The sequence below is a fragment of the Photinus pyralis genome, unplaced genomic scaffold (genome assembly GCF_008802855.1).
Source record: "Photinus pyralis isolate 1611_PpyrPB1 unplaced genomic scaffold, Ppyr1.3 Ppyr1.4_LG7, whole genome shotgun sequence".
In the NCBI taxonomy this organism is placed as follows: Eukaryota; Metazoa; Arthropoda; class Insecta; order Coleoptera; family Lampyridae; genus Photinus; species Photinus pyralis.
The window spans coordinates 11382760-11396805 of NW_022170738.1; the positions used below are offsets into that span (position 1 = coordinate 11382760).

At 36.5% G+C, this 14046-nt stretch overlaps 2 protein-coding genes across 3 annotated transcripts; one reads left to right on the top strand and one right to left on the bottom strand.

Moving 5' to 3' along the window:
• Window positions 1-244: 244 nt before the first annotated feature.
• On the bottom strand, window positions 245-6889 carry LOC116176732. Of its 2 annotated transcripts, none has more exons than XM_031495490.1 (2): window positions 6798-6889; window positions 245-2627 (listed from the first exon to the last, which is right to left on the bottom strand). In XM_031495490.1, exon 2 carries the CDS (start codon window positions 2606-2608, stop codon window positions 656-658), a length of 1953 nt encoding a protein of 650 aa, XP_031351350.1. In that variant the 5' UTR covers window positions 2609-2627; window positions 6798-6889; the 3' UTR covers window positions 245-655. The 2 variants fall into 2 exon arrangements, with proteins under 2 accessions (XP_031351350.1, XP_031351349.1); XM_031495489.1 differs by lacking the exon at window positions 6798-6889 and adding an exon at window positions 2676-2767.
• A 1077-nt stretch (window positions 6890-7966) lies between these two features.
• On the top strand, window positions 7967-13069 carry LOC116175636. Its single transcript, XM_031493862.1, has one exon. The coding sequence runs from the start codon at window positions 7967-7969 to the stop codon at window positions 13067-13069; it is 5103 nt and encodes a 1700-aa protein (XP_031349722.1).
• The last annotated feature ends 977 nt before the right edge of the window (window positions 13070-14046 follow it).

Below are 14046 nucleotides of genomic sequence, written 5' to 3' on the forward strand. Positions count from 1 at the left end.
AGAATTAATTGCAAAAATCGTCCAATTTAGTGGGTTCGATTAGTCGCCTTATTTGGCAATATAGTGTATACAGTGTCGTTCAACTTGAGCATCACGGATATTTTCGTACCCTGTAAAAAGTTTACAAATCACTGAGTTGCTTCTCTAATTGAAATAAAGCATCCTAAATATTCCGAGAAATATTCACTTTAACTGGAGGTGCATCTAGGTATGTAGATTTAACTTCATCCAATCAAAGTCAAAATAATCCACTTCTATTTTATTTAAACTTTGAGGATACATAATACAGGTACGCTTCCCTTAAAAAATAGAATTCTTAATATTCTCGTAAATAAAATTATATTAACAATAGGCTTTCTTTTAATATAGGTACTTATGGTATATCACTGAACATTTTATATCACACGTTCGGAAAATCACAAGCAATACACGAATTTATGTGCAACAGACATTGCTTATAATTTCTTGTACAACAAAACAGGTACGCTTAGGTAATTAATAGAGGAATGTCCGGTTCTACAAGTACACCAGAATAAGATATTCTTGGAATAAATGCCATAGCGACGTGTAGGTATCCTATTGGTTGATGCAATGGTAACTAACGCAACCATGGACGTTTATTCTAGGTATAGCTTAGTGCATTGTAGAATCGGCCCTAAGTGATGCAATAACAATACAGTTTCAAATGAAAATCGGTCATACAAAGACTCTGAGATCCGTATAAATTTATTCTGCTAACAGTTCCCATAACATCAAAATGTGTTTTTTTACCCTTTTTGCTTACATATCTCCGAATGGTAGCCTCAAATTTGCCATCACCCGGCACCGTTCTGAACACCACGGTATAATCCTCGCTATATGTATTGCCCTTTAGATTGTCTTTAACGGCATGGATGCGCGCATCGTAAATCTCTGCTAACGTTAGATTCGCGCATTCTGCGTAGCCCTTCAGTTGATTATTTAGATAATTAACAACAAATTTAGTGGCATCAATAACAACACTATCATTCTTACTGATAGAGGCACTGGCTTGACAGGTACACCAGTGAGAAGAAATACCAGCCTTCTCACACGTCCTGTTTGTTGGGATCGGCTCAAATAAACTGTAACTTCTCTCCTTTCCACTTCGTTTGCCAATTCGCTCGTTTATGAACACATTTTGCAAAGAATAGGGGTTCAATAAGTCCTTCAAGGTTTCATGTAAATCAAATGGGGTAGTCAATCGGTTAACATTTCTATTCATGTTTGCAACCGTTTGCGGAAAATTGTCACGGTAGTCTTTGGGTAGAACTATAAAGAGAAACGGTAGCCTCTCCTCCATTCTTCCTTGGTAAGTCGAACGAATATCACCCCATCGTATACCATGGTCGCTCATGAATATCAAAACGGTATTCTTTAAGAAGTCCGATTGCTCCAGCTGATTAAAAAAATCAGTGTAGGAGTCATCGCCCAGATGCGGTTTGTTTAAATAATCGTGCGATAAGCTCGCACCCCAAAAGAATCCAAAATAGGGTATCTGTCTTTGAGTCATGGTGTTCACAAACTTCATTATGTAATCTAGAAGTACCTTGTATACTGCCCTAGATCCGATACACTGATTTACATTCATATCATGAGCGTTGCCGATTTGTTTTTCGGAAGCGTAATCAAAAGGCCCCCAGAAATAATCAGTCGGTTGTTGTTTGAAACCCCGTTTCACGTAATTAAAAATTCCCATCCACGTGGCATCTTCTCCAAAAGCGGTCGCGTAGCCAGACGCGCTGTAATTTTTCCAAATAAAATTGCACTTATCGAATTTGTCAGTTTTCTTGGGCCAACAGTCTTTTTTAAGCTCGGACTCGTGCAAGCCTGTTAGTACCGGTACCAAATTAGGAAATGTGTTATCTCCAACTTTATTATATCCTAGCAGTTCAACTGCGCCCATATTTTTCAGCGTTTTCACTGTGTTTGGCATTTGTCTGTGAAAATTCAGTCTTGAAACGGCATCCAATCCAATTATCAGCACGTTCAGTTTCTTTGGTTCCGTAGAAAACTTGGTTATTCGAGGTTTTATTGGTACAAACGAAAAGAAATCTTTATAAATTTCTTTTTTCTCATACGTACACGCAACGCGTATAAAGTCATCTTCGACTTTTGCACTTTGGTTAAATTGAACACATTTGTTATAAGAAATTTTAGTATCACCTTGTGTTGAACTTGGTTCCACGCGGTAGAAAGGCGAATAACAACATTTTAAAGCACTAAGGTCTTTGACTAGGTAAGACGATAATGAATCGTTTAACATGTATACGTACGTAAGGTTCGCTTCCATTAAAGGCGGTTTATTCTTATTACATACAAATTGCTTGGGTTTACTGATGTACCGTTTTACAGACGAATCGAATGGATCCATATCAGGTATTCTACAAGCTTCAGTCTTAACAAGAAATCCACGTAAATCGTTCGTCTTTGAATATCCAATAAAACGGGGCGCCGACAATTTAAACGATGCATTTACACTAAACGTTTTTAAATGGAAGACGTCTATGTAGAAAATGAACCCGCCACATAGAAGTAGTGGAACAAATATAACTGAAGGCGGCCGCCACCCCGAATTGCCACCATCCATTTGCTTCGTAAGAGGCAATCTAAACAAAAAGAAATCAAACTAAAATTTTTAAAATAAAAATAAATACTTATATGAGTAAACTTGATTTATTATCTTAAGAAATACTGGTGGGTTTTTGGGAACCATTTAAAATCGTTATATACGATTGATACGAAAGCGGAGTGTACCTATAATGTGTGTTTTGTTTTGCGCGGTTTGATAACTAAACGAAACGTGACTTTGTCGCTGTTTAATGGCGCACGAAAAATCTCTATTACCTAGATACAGTTTTAGTGCTTAGAATTAGAAATAAATGTTTCAATAAAAATTATCAGTCAGTTGTAATAAGGAACGCCATAGTTTTTTAAAGGGAAATCTTCAAACTACCAAAGTGTTTGTAAATTAAAAAATCCAGTGCCATTTTTTTTGTCCCGACGTAATAAAGTACTAAATATGCAAAAACCACAACTTTAAACCCATAACGAATTCCAATCCTACTTCATGCGTGTTAAAGGCCGAGTCTCACATAAGCGACGCGTATAGCAGCGCGTCACTGCAAGCTTCAATTCTCACATAAGCATCTCCTAAAAATTGCCGACCTTCTTTGGAAATACGCTAGTAGAGAAGCCCATGAATGTTGGTGTCGTTAATATCATATAATAATGTAATCACATTTTTATATTTGTATGTTCAACTCATTACCGTGCCTTTAAGGGTAAAAAAGAATAAAACTTTGGTAATTTGAATAGTAAAAAAAGAAACTTTTAAAGAATAACGACCTTCATATTGTCAACATGTGTTAATAATTTGAACCCGCCTAGAACGGATCTTCATTTTTGCATTGCACGCTAATTTTAAATAAAGAAAACCTGAGAACAGTTGGGTTACGATTTGACTATTTTTAAGATTGCTAATTGTGTTTTAAAAGATGGGGTACTATTTGTTTTGTTGAAAAGGTGGATTAGGTAAGATAAAGAAGTGGCCACTTAGGCGGGGCATGTAGTGGGAGCCCGCGAACTTATTTTCTTCGTTTCGATTTTTAAAATTTTCGTTAGTCAGCAAACCCAGTGGTGAAGTTTAGGAGGATAAACTATAAAGAGCATTAGTGGTTTGACAAAATCTTTCTTGTTTTGTAGTACCAGGAGGCGAGCCCGAAAGCTACTCTCCAGCTTTGGAAATATGATACAGGGTGAACTTGGGTCGCAATATTTAAGGGTTTCGTGTAGTGGGCGGCCAGAAATGGTGAAGATCCTAACACCGTAGGCGATATAGTAGTGGTTTGAAGACTTTGGTGGTGCAGGATAGATGATTTAAATTCTTGACGACAGGAATGTGAGTTGTAGTAGTGTTCCCACTATAGGTCCTTCAGACCACGCCGCTTTACGATAATCAATGTAACATTAGGGTAGTTGCTGCACCTATTTCAAGTCCAGCGCTGCTAGCCTAGGTGATTAAGGAAGTGGCGTCCTTAGGTACAGATTTTGGCTACAGCGTCAGGCATGATGGGTTCTTTCCGAGACGCTATATGTCATTCGCCTTCAAAGAGTAGTAAAATTTAATAGACGGTACAAAAGGTTCAGTTGTACTGCACAAGGCGTTCCACTATCCAATTTTCTGAATTGCTGCTTCCTTTTAAAAGAAGAAAATCGACTGTAATTTGTAGATAACCGCGACTCATCGATAAATGTAAGTTATTTGAAATTTCTGCATTGTATAAAAACAGGAGGCGATCGTTTTGGGGTATTTTGTATAGCAATTTATGATAAAAATCCATATAACAATAGATTGATTCTATTTAAAAGAAATCATTTTAGCTATACTTGCATAGAACAGCGTTGACAGTATTTTAAACGGCCTCTTTACTTAATTTGGCACGACAAAGTAGAAATTACAATAGGGGAGCGAACACAATGATACTGTCCAAATTCTGGGAGCAAAATACAAATCTGCGATTATCGAACTGGAATACAGAGGTCCAACATCGAAAGTTTAGCTGCAGTATTACCGTATGACGGTACCGCTGTAAAACAGCGAATGTATCCAGGTGTTGTTGATGTATCCCGAAGAGGTCCGTTTGTTTACAGACGAAGAGAACGTAGGAATACCTATGAGGCAGTGTTCTTGGCAGATGGATAGGTAAACTCATCAACTGGTATCAATATTAAATACATATTTTCCGTTTTTTTTTAATGACTAAGACACTATTGGGACTACAAATTCGTTTTGATCTTAAATTCATGCCAAATATTTGCGCTACTATTTCATCACCCATAGTTATCCACTATAATTACAATTTTAGTCGATGTTTTACCATTTACCCTAAAGAGCCAAACCTAAATGTCTAATTGTTGGATGGTCGTATCTTGGAACTTATTGTACCTAAAAGGAGGGGGTGGGCTCAAAAATTTGGCCTTATGCTGGAGATGTCTGGTTTAGGTATGCATTTGTTTCACCTTAGAAATCACTACGTACAATTTGAACTAAAAGTTTGTAGAATACGTTATAGCTTTTCTGGACATCTATAACGCCCAGTAGTATAGCACAATAGTCAGGAGTTCTGGACACATATTTTTGTCACACGTGTTATGAACGTGAAAAAAACCATAACACGTTGTTGGCGTTTTTGATCGCAACAGCGTTTTCGTTCTTTGTACCTAACATATGTACCTAGACATTATTATTTTATTCTTTTGTCACGAAATATGGTAAATTCCCGACCGCACATGTAAAAATTCACGTAAACTGTGAATGTAATGACACCATCGCCTTATTTTAATACCAAATGTCGATTTTTGGAATTTGTCGTGCTGCTGAAGCTACATACCTACCAGATCCATAAAAATTAAACCACTAAATCACATCACAACATTTTAATTCTTGGCAATTAACCTTTTCATACGCGCCACATGATCGGTCAATTCATGCTGTTGCATGACGGTAGAGTGGTCTGGATGGTCCATGCTTCAATCGAAGGCATATCAGCCTGTTCAACATACTCAAACTAGGTTGTTTTGATGTAGATATAAGGATCACTGTGGCACTCAAAAATGAAATTTTTTGCTTCTTGTATACACAGTAATATAGGTATTTAACTCTGTTTACGTAAAAGTAATCAGGGTTTTAACTTGACACCTATACCAATCCGAAATATTTTTAAACTTATGAAGTATAGCATGCCGTGTGCTGTCAGGGTGAGCAGTGTCTCTTGTGTTACACGGGTATCGTATGGCGCGTACATCTTCAAAACAAACATTGAACAGGATAATGTAGGTCTTTTCTGTGTGATATGGCACACGGCATGCTAGATTTCATAAGTTTTCTAAATATTGAATCATGGATGTCTCCATTTTTTTGTGTATCAACCATATTCATATTTTATGTTGCCGTACATCAAATTGCTCCTTTCAAATGTCTTTGAAAAACCACAGCGCATCGATTTCCTGTTCAACCGTAAGTTAATGCGATCGGACAAATCGTAATGTCACATATAAAAGTATGTTTGACGTATTTGGCCAAATAAATAAAAAATATATTGAGCTGACTCTCTTATCTCGAACGCATCCTTTCAGAATGTCTTTTATTTTCCTCCAAAAAAAAACTTTTAATACTATTTTAAGGGTAGCTTTTCCGGATAAAAATTAATAGTTAACAATAAAATAATCCTTACTTAGATCTCCCTTAATTTTAATTTAAATGTGCTCTATAAGATATGTTTCCAAAATCGGAACAAAACCGTCTGTAACTGAATGCGTTTAGTTTAGATAAAGGTATTTTAGATTTTGCTGAAAAGGGATGAATTCGATTAATTATGAAAAAAAAATTTTGTTTTGATTTAAGATGTAATGTATACGTGGTACAACATGCATAAATCATTAAATCTAAGTATATTATATACTTACCAACATTCAATAAAAAAACAATCACCCTCCCCGTTTTAACATGTTATGTTATGCATCGCCACAGGTGGACAGAAGCAAAACCGTAATTATAAGACTGTACTTCGCATTAAAAGCATCGCAACTAACCAAAAATTTAAACAAACATAATAGCAAAAAGATCATGTAAACCAGATATCGCACATGTGGATGCTAATTAAAAGATAAATCTGCATAACGTGAGACAACCATATGCCAACTTCTTATCGACATTTTTTTAAATGTAAAATGAACATATACGAAGAGACTGCTATTGAAAAAAAAATATAACTAACCTTTTAGGGTTCACCGGCTGTAACGTTTTTATGGAAACTAAACCATTTCTCTGCACAACAGAAACCACCCCTACTAATTTGCGCCGAGTTGTTTTGAAACGAAACGGGTGAATTTATATCGACTATTTCGTTCAATACAGAAACGACGGTGGAGCGCATGCTACATTTTAAACGCAGCTTCGCGCCCCTGTCGTGTGCCCCAATTAATACAAAAACGAAGTATACGCCCGTAGTACAGAAAAAAATTTCTGGAAGTGACATGAAAAGATAAAAATATTCAATTTGCTAATGACTTTATTCGCACAAACCATTTTTTCCACTCTGACATGGATATTTCAGAAACAGCTGTTTCAGAGAACCAAAAATCTTTTATCACGGATGTTTTTCTTGATACGCGGTGGTAAATCGGAGGAATACCTACGTTTTATTTGATAAAAAGTCGGTTTTACACGCTGAGTGGGAGCTGGCGTCATAATTAAGAATATTTGGATACGTTCGCCTTATTTCATCGGTTTTCAAGAAATTTAATTGCGAATTTATGACTTTAGCAGCAATGCGAATTTTAAAATTTTTAGGAAAAGTCCAATTCTAAAATTTTGAATTTTATCATCGTAAGTAATAAAAATTTTCGGCCCATGGTACCGAAAAACTGTAACATTTGCGCGTTGTACCTCTGCTGTCTAGATATTTAGTACTTCTGGCACGCTTGGGGCTTTCAATTTAATTGTGAAGTGAAAGAAAACAAACCCCCGGCCCAGATTCAATCTTGAAATAAAGGATAAGTAGAGTCTAAATCCAATTTTTTGTGCAAATCGGTGATGTTTTCAAAAAAACACAAAATTCATGCAGGGTGTCTGGAATACTGGATATATTTTCAAAACAAATTTTTTTTGAAACTTTTATGGTATCTGTTGGAAAGTGTGTTGTGCATGTTTAAAAAAAGGATGAGTTGATTGTTGTTAAAGTGCGATGAGTTTTTTTTTTGTAAAAACGTCAGATAATAAAATTGTGATTTTTGACAGGAAAAAGGAAAATAAAAAACGATTTGAACTTAATCCGTGACAGGACTCATTTGTAATTAGAATTGATTACCTATTATTTTAGGTAAGAAACCACATATTTGGCGACCGTGTCTATAGATCTTGCAATCTCAAGAAAACGAAGGAAAGATGAACCAAGCATCCCTTAGCAGGAAGCGCGCTCCAATGCGAGCAATGATTACAAAGACTATTAAGGAAATTGAATTGGCGCTAGATACCAGAGATCAGACGACGTTTGAGACAAAGATTCATTGGTTGAAAATGAAAGGTGAAGAATTAGCGAAAATGGATGAAGAAATGATGAATATTCTTGCCGAGTCGAATGATTCGGAAGAAGTCCTAATATCAGAAGCCGAAGGCGCGCAGCACTACCAAGAAGAAATATACCGCTGCACTTTATTGAATACGAGTTGTGAAATTACATCCGCTGGTGTTACTGTATCGAATAGACCGGAAGTAGGTAGAATTAAGTTACCTAAGCTAGATTTACGAGTTTTTAATGGAGAATTAGAGGAGTGGCTCGGCTGGTGGGCTCACTTTGAAAAGATCGACAAAGCTTCTTTGGACGACGCAGAGAAATTTCAATATCTGGTGCAGGCTCTGGCAGGACCTGCGAAAGAATTAGTTTTAGGATTCCCGCCAACGTCTGAAAATTATCCTAAGGCTTTGAATTCCCTAAAAGAACGTTACGGAAACCAAGATTTATTAGGCGAATTGTATACGAGAGATTTATTGCAGCTTTGCATACGACAGTCGAAATCTAGACAGGATATTCTTCAAATTCATGATAAGGTTGAGACAGCATTACGTTCTCTAGAAAGTTTGCAAATTAATATGAAAGATTGTGCTCCTATAATTACCCCATTAGTTGAATCTACTCTTCCTGAGGAAACGCTCAAAGCATTTCGACGCGCATTACCTGTTGAGAAGCAATCATCTAAAGATCGACTAACATTTTTACTGCAATTCCTGAAAAAAGAAATTGATACAGAGCAGAGGGTAAAATTAGCTTCTAGATGTTTTGACCCTTTTCCGACACGAACGCGTACAGCTCAAGTACTACATACTAAAGAAAGAACCTTTGAAAATATTTGTATTTTTTGTGAAATACCCGGACATAAAGGAAAAAACTGCAGGAAGGCGCTTAGGATGAAAATAGACGATAAGAAGGCTATTTTATTGAAGAAGGGAGCATGCTTTATATGTACCGAAAAAGGACATACCCTCAAAGATTGTAAAATGAATGAAAACTGCCCTGTTTGTCAGAAGAGACATGTTTTACCTATGTGTCCTGTAAACCGTTTCTATTCGACTGGAAGAGGAGTTCCACAAGAAGAAAATAAGAGTGAAGTACAACCGAATCCTGAAAAATTCGAAAATAAGGAAACATCTTCAAACTCGGTAGTTATGTCAGTTGCTACGATTTTGCCAACAATTTTAGTTCCAATTAGAGGAAGATGGGGACAAGTCCGCAAAGTACAAGCCCTTGTAGATTCGGGATCTCAGAGATCATATATAATTAGTAGAGTCGCGACAAAATTGCAATTGCCTATTATTGGAACTGAAAAAGTAGCATTTGCCCTCTTCAGTGGAGTAACATCAAAAGAACAAGGACTGAATTGCTATAGAATTACAGCTCAATCAAGAGACACTATTTTAGAAATGGAAGTATTAGGAACAGATCGAATAACCAACTATACCACGCAGGTTAATGTTAAAATTGAAGGAAAAGAAACAGAAATTAGAGCTAGTAGCGGTCCAATAGAAATGTTGATAGGAGCTGATTATTTCGGTTCTCTACTGACCGGAAACCGACGAGTTTTAGATAAAAATCTCACGGCATTTGAAACTTTATTTGGTTGGACTGTGTTAGGAACACCCTCTGCACTTAGAACCCTCTCAACGTGTGTTGCGATAAATCACGTAGAAGAAATACACGACCTTGAAACTAAATTCTGGGAATTGGAACTTCTTGGTATTAAAGATGATGCAATACAATGTGATAAAAAAGAAGAGATCATGAGAAATTTTTATGAGAATTTGAAGTACGAAAATAAACGCTATACTGTTTCGTTACCTTGGAAAAATGAAGTTCGTCCTCCGCCCAATCGAGCTCTAGCTGAAAGGAGATTAAGAAGTGTATCCAGTAGGATGACTCCTGAATTATATACCGAATACGATGCAGTTTTGAAAGATTGGATACTGACTGGTATTTTAGAGGAAGCTGAAGATAACGATAAAGGACACTATCTTCCGCACCGAGCTGTCGTACGTGAACAAAGTAACACAACCCGAGTGAGACCTGTTTTCGATGCATCCGCGAAAAGCGGGTTTTTGCCTTCGTTGAATGATACCCTCTCTGAATGCATAAATTTTATTGAATTATTGCCAATAATTCTCTTAAGATTTAGAGAAAATTTAATCGGTTGTTGTGCCGATATTGAAAAGGCTTTTCTTAGAATTAACGTGGAGGAAAAGGATCGCGATTTTTTGAAAATACTTTGGTGGAACGAGGAAGGAGAGATCATTTCATTAAGACATACCAGAGTTGTATTCGGCCTAAAACCGAGTCCATTTTTGTTATGTGCAGTAATCAAGACTTATTTGAATAAATTGAAAGACAGCAATTTCAAATTTCCTTGGGTAATTGAAAAGATGAGTAATTCGTTTTACATGGACGATCTAGTCTGCAGTGTGAATTCTAAGGAAGAGTTAGATGAATTTTTAATTCAAGCTAAAAATGTTATGGAGTCTGCTTCGATGATTTTGAGAAAATGGAAATTTAGCGGTTGCGATACACATGACGTGACAGTTTTAGGAATCCTCTGGTCTACGGACACCGACGAATTAGGATTAAACATTGATTGGTGGGAAGAAGAAAAGTTGCAGAAGCGGGACACCAAGCGTCGTATTTTAAGTTTGATTCACAAGCTATTTGATCCTATTGGCATAGTATCGCCTGTGTCAATAGTTCCTAGAATTTTTATGCAGAAGATTTGGAAGAATAAAATAGATTGGGATACCCCAATCAATGAAGAAGATCGAAAAGAAGTTGCAGATTGGTGTAAAGATATTCATTTGTTGAAGAAGGTTAAAATTCCACGATTACTAGGTAATGTAGAAACGATTAAAGGTGTTCATGTCTTTTGTGATGCCAGTAAGGCTGCTTATGCCTGCGTTATACTTGTAGTAATCGAAGATGATGATAGGAAAATTGATGTTCGTTTTGTTACCAGCAAAGCTAGGGTAGCTCCGAAAAATGTAACAATTCCAAGATTGGAACTGATGGCCGTTTTAATCGGTGTAAGATTGTTAAAATCAGTCTTAGATTCAATGTCTTGGAAGGACAAACCTGTATTCCTGTGGTCCGATTCAACTACAGTCATACAATGGATAAAGCGAAATGAAGCGTGGTCAATTTTTGTAAAGAACCGAGTCACAGAAATTCGCAGAAATTTGGCACCCCATGTAACTATAAGGCACGTACCTGGGGCTAATAACCCGGCAGATTTACCATCGCGTGGATGTAGTATTAAGAAATTTATAGAATGTAAATGGTGGGAGGGACCATCATGGATACGAAATTTAGAAGAATGGCCGTATGAAACAGAAGCTTTAGATGAAATAGAAATTGGTCTTGAAATGAGAAAGATTGAAAATGTACATGTTTGCACTGAAAAATTGAATTGGAAAGACCATTTCTTAATACGCTACTCTTCGTTTCAAAAAGCAGTTCGAGTTCTAGCTTGGATACGTAGATTTTTTAGAAAATTTCGAATAGGTGAGCATCTCGAGCCAGATCTCACTGTAGAAGAAATAGGAATGGCAGAGGAACACATATTTAAGCTTATACAAACGGATTTAAGAACCGATGGAAATAACTTAGAAACATTTAGAGATTCCAAAGGATTGGTAAGATTGCGAACCCGTATTGTTAATCGAGATGATAATGAATTATTCCTGTGCCCGATTGTATTGCCTGGAAGCAACGAATTAGTCTATCGATACATTCGTGAGCATCATGAAAGAATGGGACATCAAGGAGTGCAATTGCTCTTGAATAATATAAGAGAAAGGATTTGGGTGATAAGTGGACGACGTATCGTTCGGAAGGTAGTAAATTCGTGCGTCATTTGCCGAAGGTTTAGTACTAAGAATTTAGAACGACCCACACCCCCATTACCTGTGAACAGGATTAAAGATGCGGCCTGTTTCGAAGTTAGCGGTGTCGACTTCTGTGGACCGTTTTTACTGAAAACTGGAGAAAAGGCCTGGGTATGTTTATTTACCTGTGCTGTATACAGAGCTGTTCATCTCGAATTATGCCTATCATTATCCACGGATTGTTTTCTACAAGCATTAAGATGTTTTGTTGCACGAAGAGGGAGACCTAAGAAAATTTATAGCGATAGAGGAACGAATTTTGTTGGCGCAGCTAATCTACTTGAATTAATTAACTGGGAAAAGGTAAACAAATTTGCTACAAGTGAACGAATTGATTGGAAATTCAATGTGCCCAGTGCCCCTTGGTGGGGAGGTTGGTGGGAGCGTTTAGTAGGACTTCTTAAAAATATTATGAGGCGTGTATTAGGACAAGCCACCTTACATTACCAAGAACTTTACACAATCTTGTGTGAATGTGAAAGCATTATGAATAATCGTCCTTTAACTTACTTAGATGAAGGTGGTGAAGTAGCCCCGTTGACCCCAGCTATGTTTTTAAGAGATCTTATAGAAGATGGTATGCCTGAAGTTCGAAGTGAAAGAGATGATTTAACCAGACGAGCATTATACCTTGCAATGCTCCGGAGAGACCTGAGAAAACGTTTTCGAAATGAATATTTAGGTTTTCTTCGAGCTCCTCGTCATAAGAGTGACTCCCGCTCCTTGATGATTGGCGATATAGTTCTAATTGGAGACGACAATACCAGACCTTTGGATTTTCCCCTTGCGGTGGTAGAAGAAATGGTTCCTGGTATAGATGGAGTTGAACGAATGGTTCGGCTACGCACAGAGAAGGGAAAGATATGTCGTCCGATTCAGCGGCTCTACCCACTAGAGATTCGTAGTTCTATTGGTGAACTGAAGGAAAATGCTGAAGCGGAAACTACTGTTCCACCTATTGACATGGTGGACTTGAAGGATGACAGTCAAGAAGATTATGCATCGGAAAATACAGATGTTATTGATCGAAGAGGACGGGTTATACGTAGACCAAGTCGTTACCTTTGATCAAGAAAATAAGATTTCTTGGGTGGGAGTATGTTGGAAAGTGTGTTGTGCATGTTTAAAAAAAGGATGAGTTGATTGTTGTTAAAGTGCGATGAGTTTTTTTTTTGTAAAAACGTCAGATAATAAAATTGTGATTTTTGACAGGAAAAAGGAAAATAAAAAACGATTTGAACTTAATCCGTGACAGGACTCATTTGTAATTAGAATTGATTACCTATTATTTTAGGTAAGAAACCACAGTATCCAAGATTATAAAAAGTTTGCTACCAATTTACTTACAATTCGTGGTCAGTGGCGTACCTCTGCATGCTGAAGGGGGGGGGGCATTTTTTTAAATGGAAACAACCAGTTTTCGTTATATATTCTTAAAGAGTACACTTATTCGGATGTAGCTACAAAAAAAAACATATTATATTACATCAAATTTAAGAGAAAAACTTAAACTAAGGAAAATAGTGGTGTTAATTAATTTTGTAATTCCGCTAGATTGCGTTGAAAATAGCGTTATTCTTTTGTTAGTTATGTCAAAGCAATTTATTGTATCAATTAACATGAAAAATTTATAAGTAAATCTATACAATTACAATGGGGTGCGTACAAAACGAACTAAGAGGGTTAGTTTTTAAATGGAAAGCACTGTTTTTCCTGAGATTCTATTAAAAAATTAACCTTTTTTTAATATGACAATATAAAAAACATGATCAAACTAGTAAAATTGTACAATTAATTAACATTTTCCTGAATTACTGAATTTTCGTTTAAATATTATAAGTTTTTTTTATGTCCCAGAAAATTTTACTCTTTAATAATATGTTATGAAAACTAGAAGTTGCTATTAAAAAATATGCTCCCCGTGACCATGCAGAAGTACACTATAATGACTACAGATTTAAAGTACGTAGATTGGCTGCAAATTGTTTATTTTTTGGATACCATAAAAAGCTTTTTTGAAAAAATGTTGTTTTCAAGATATAGAT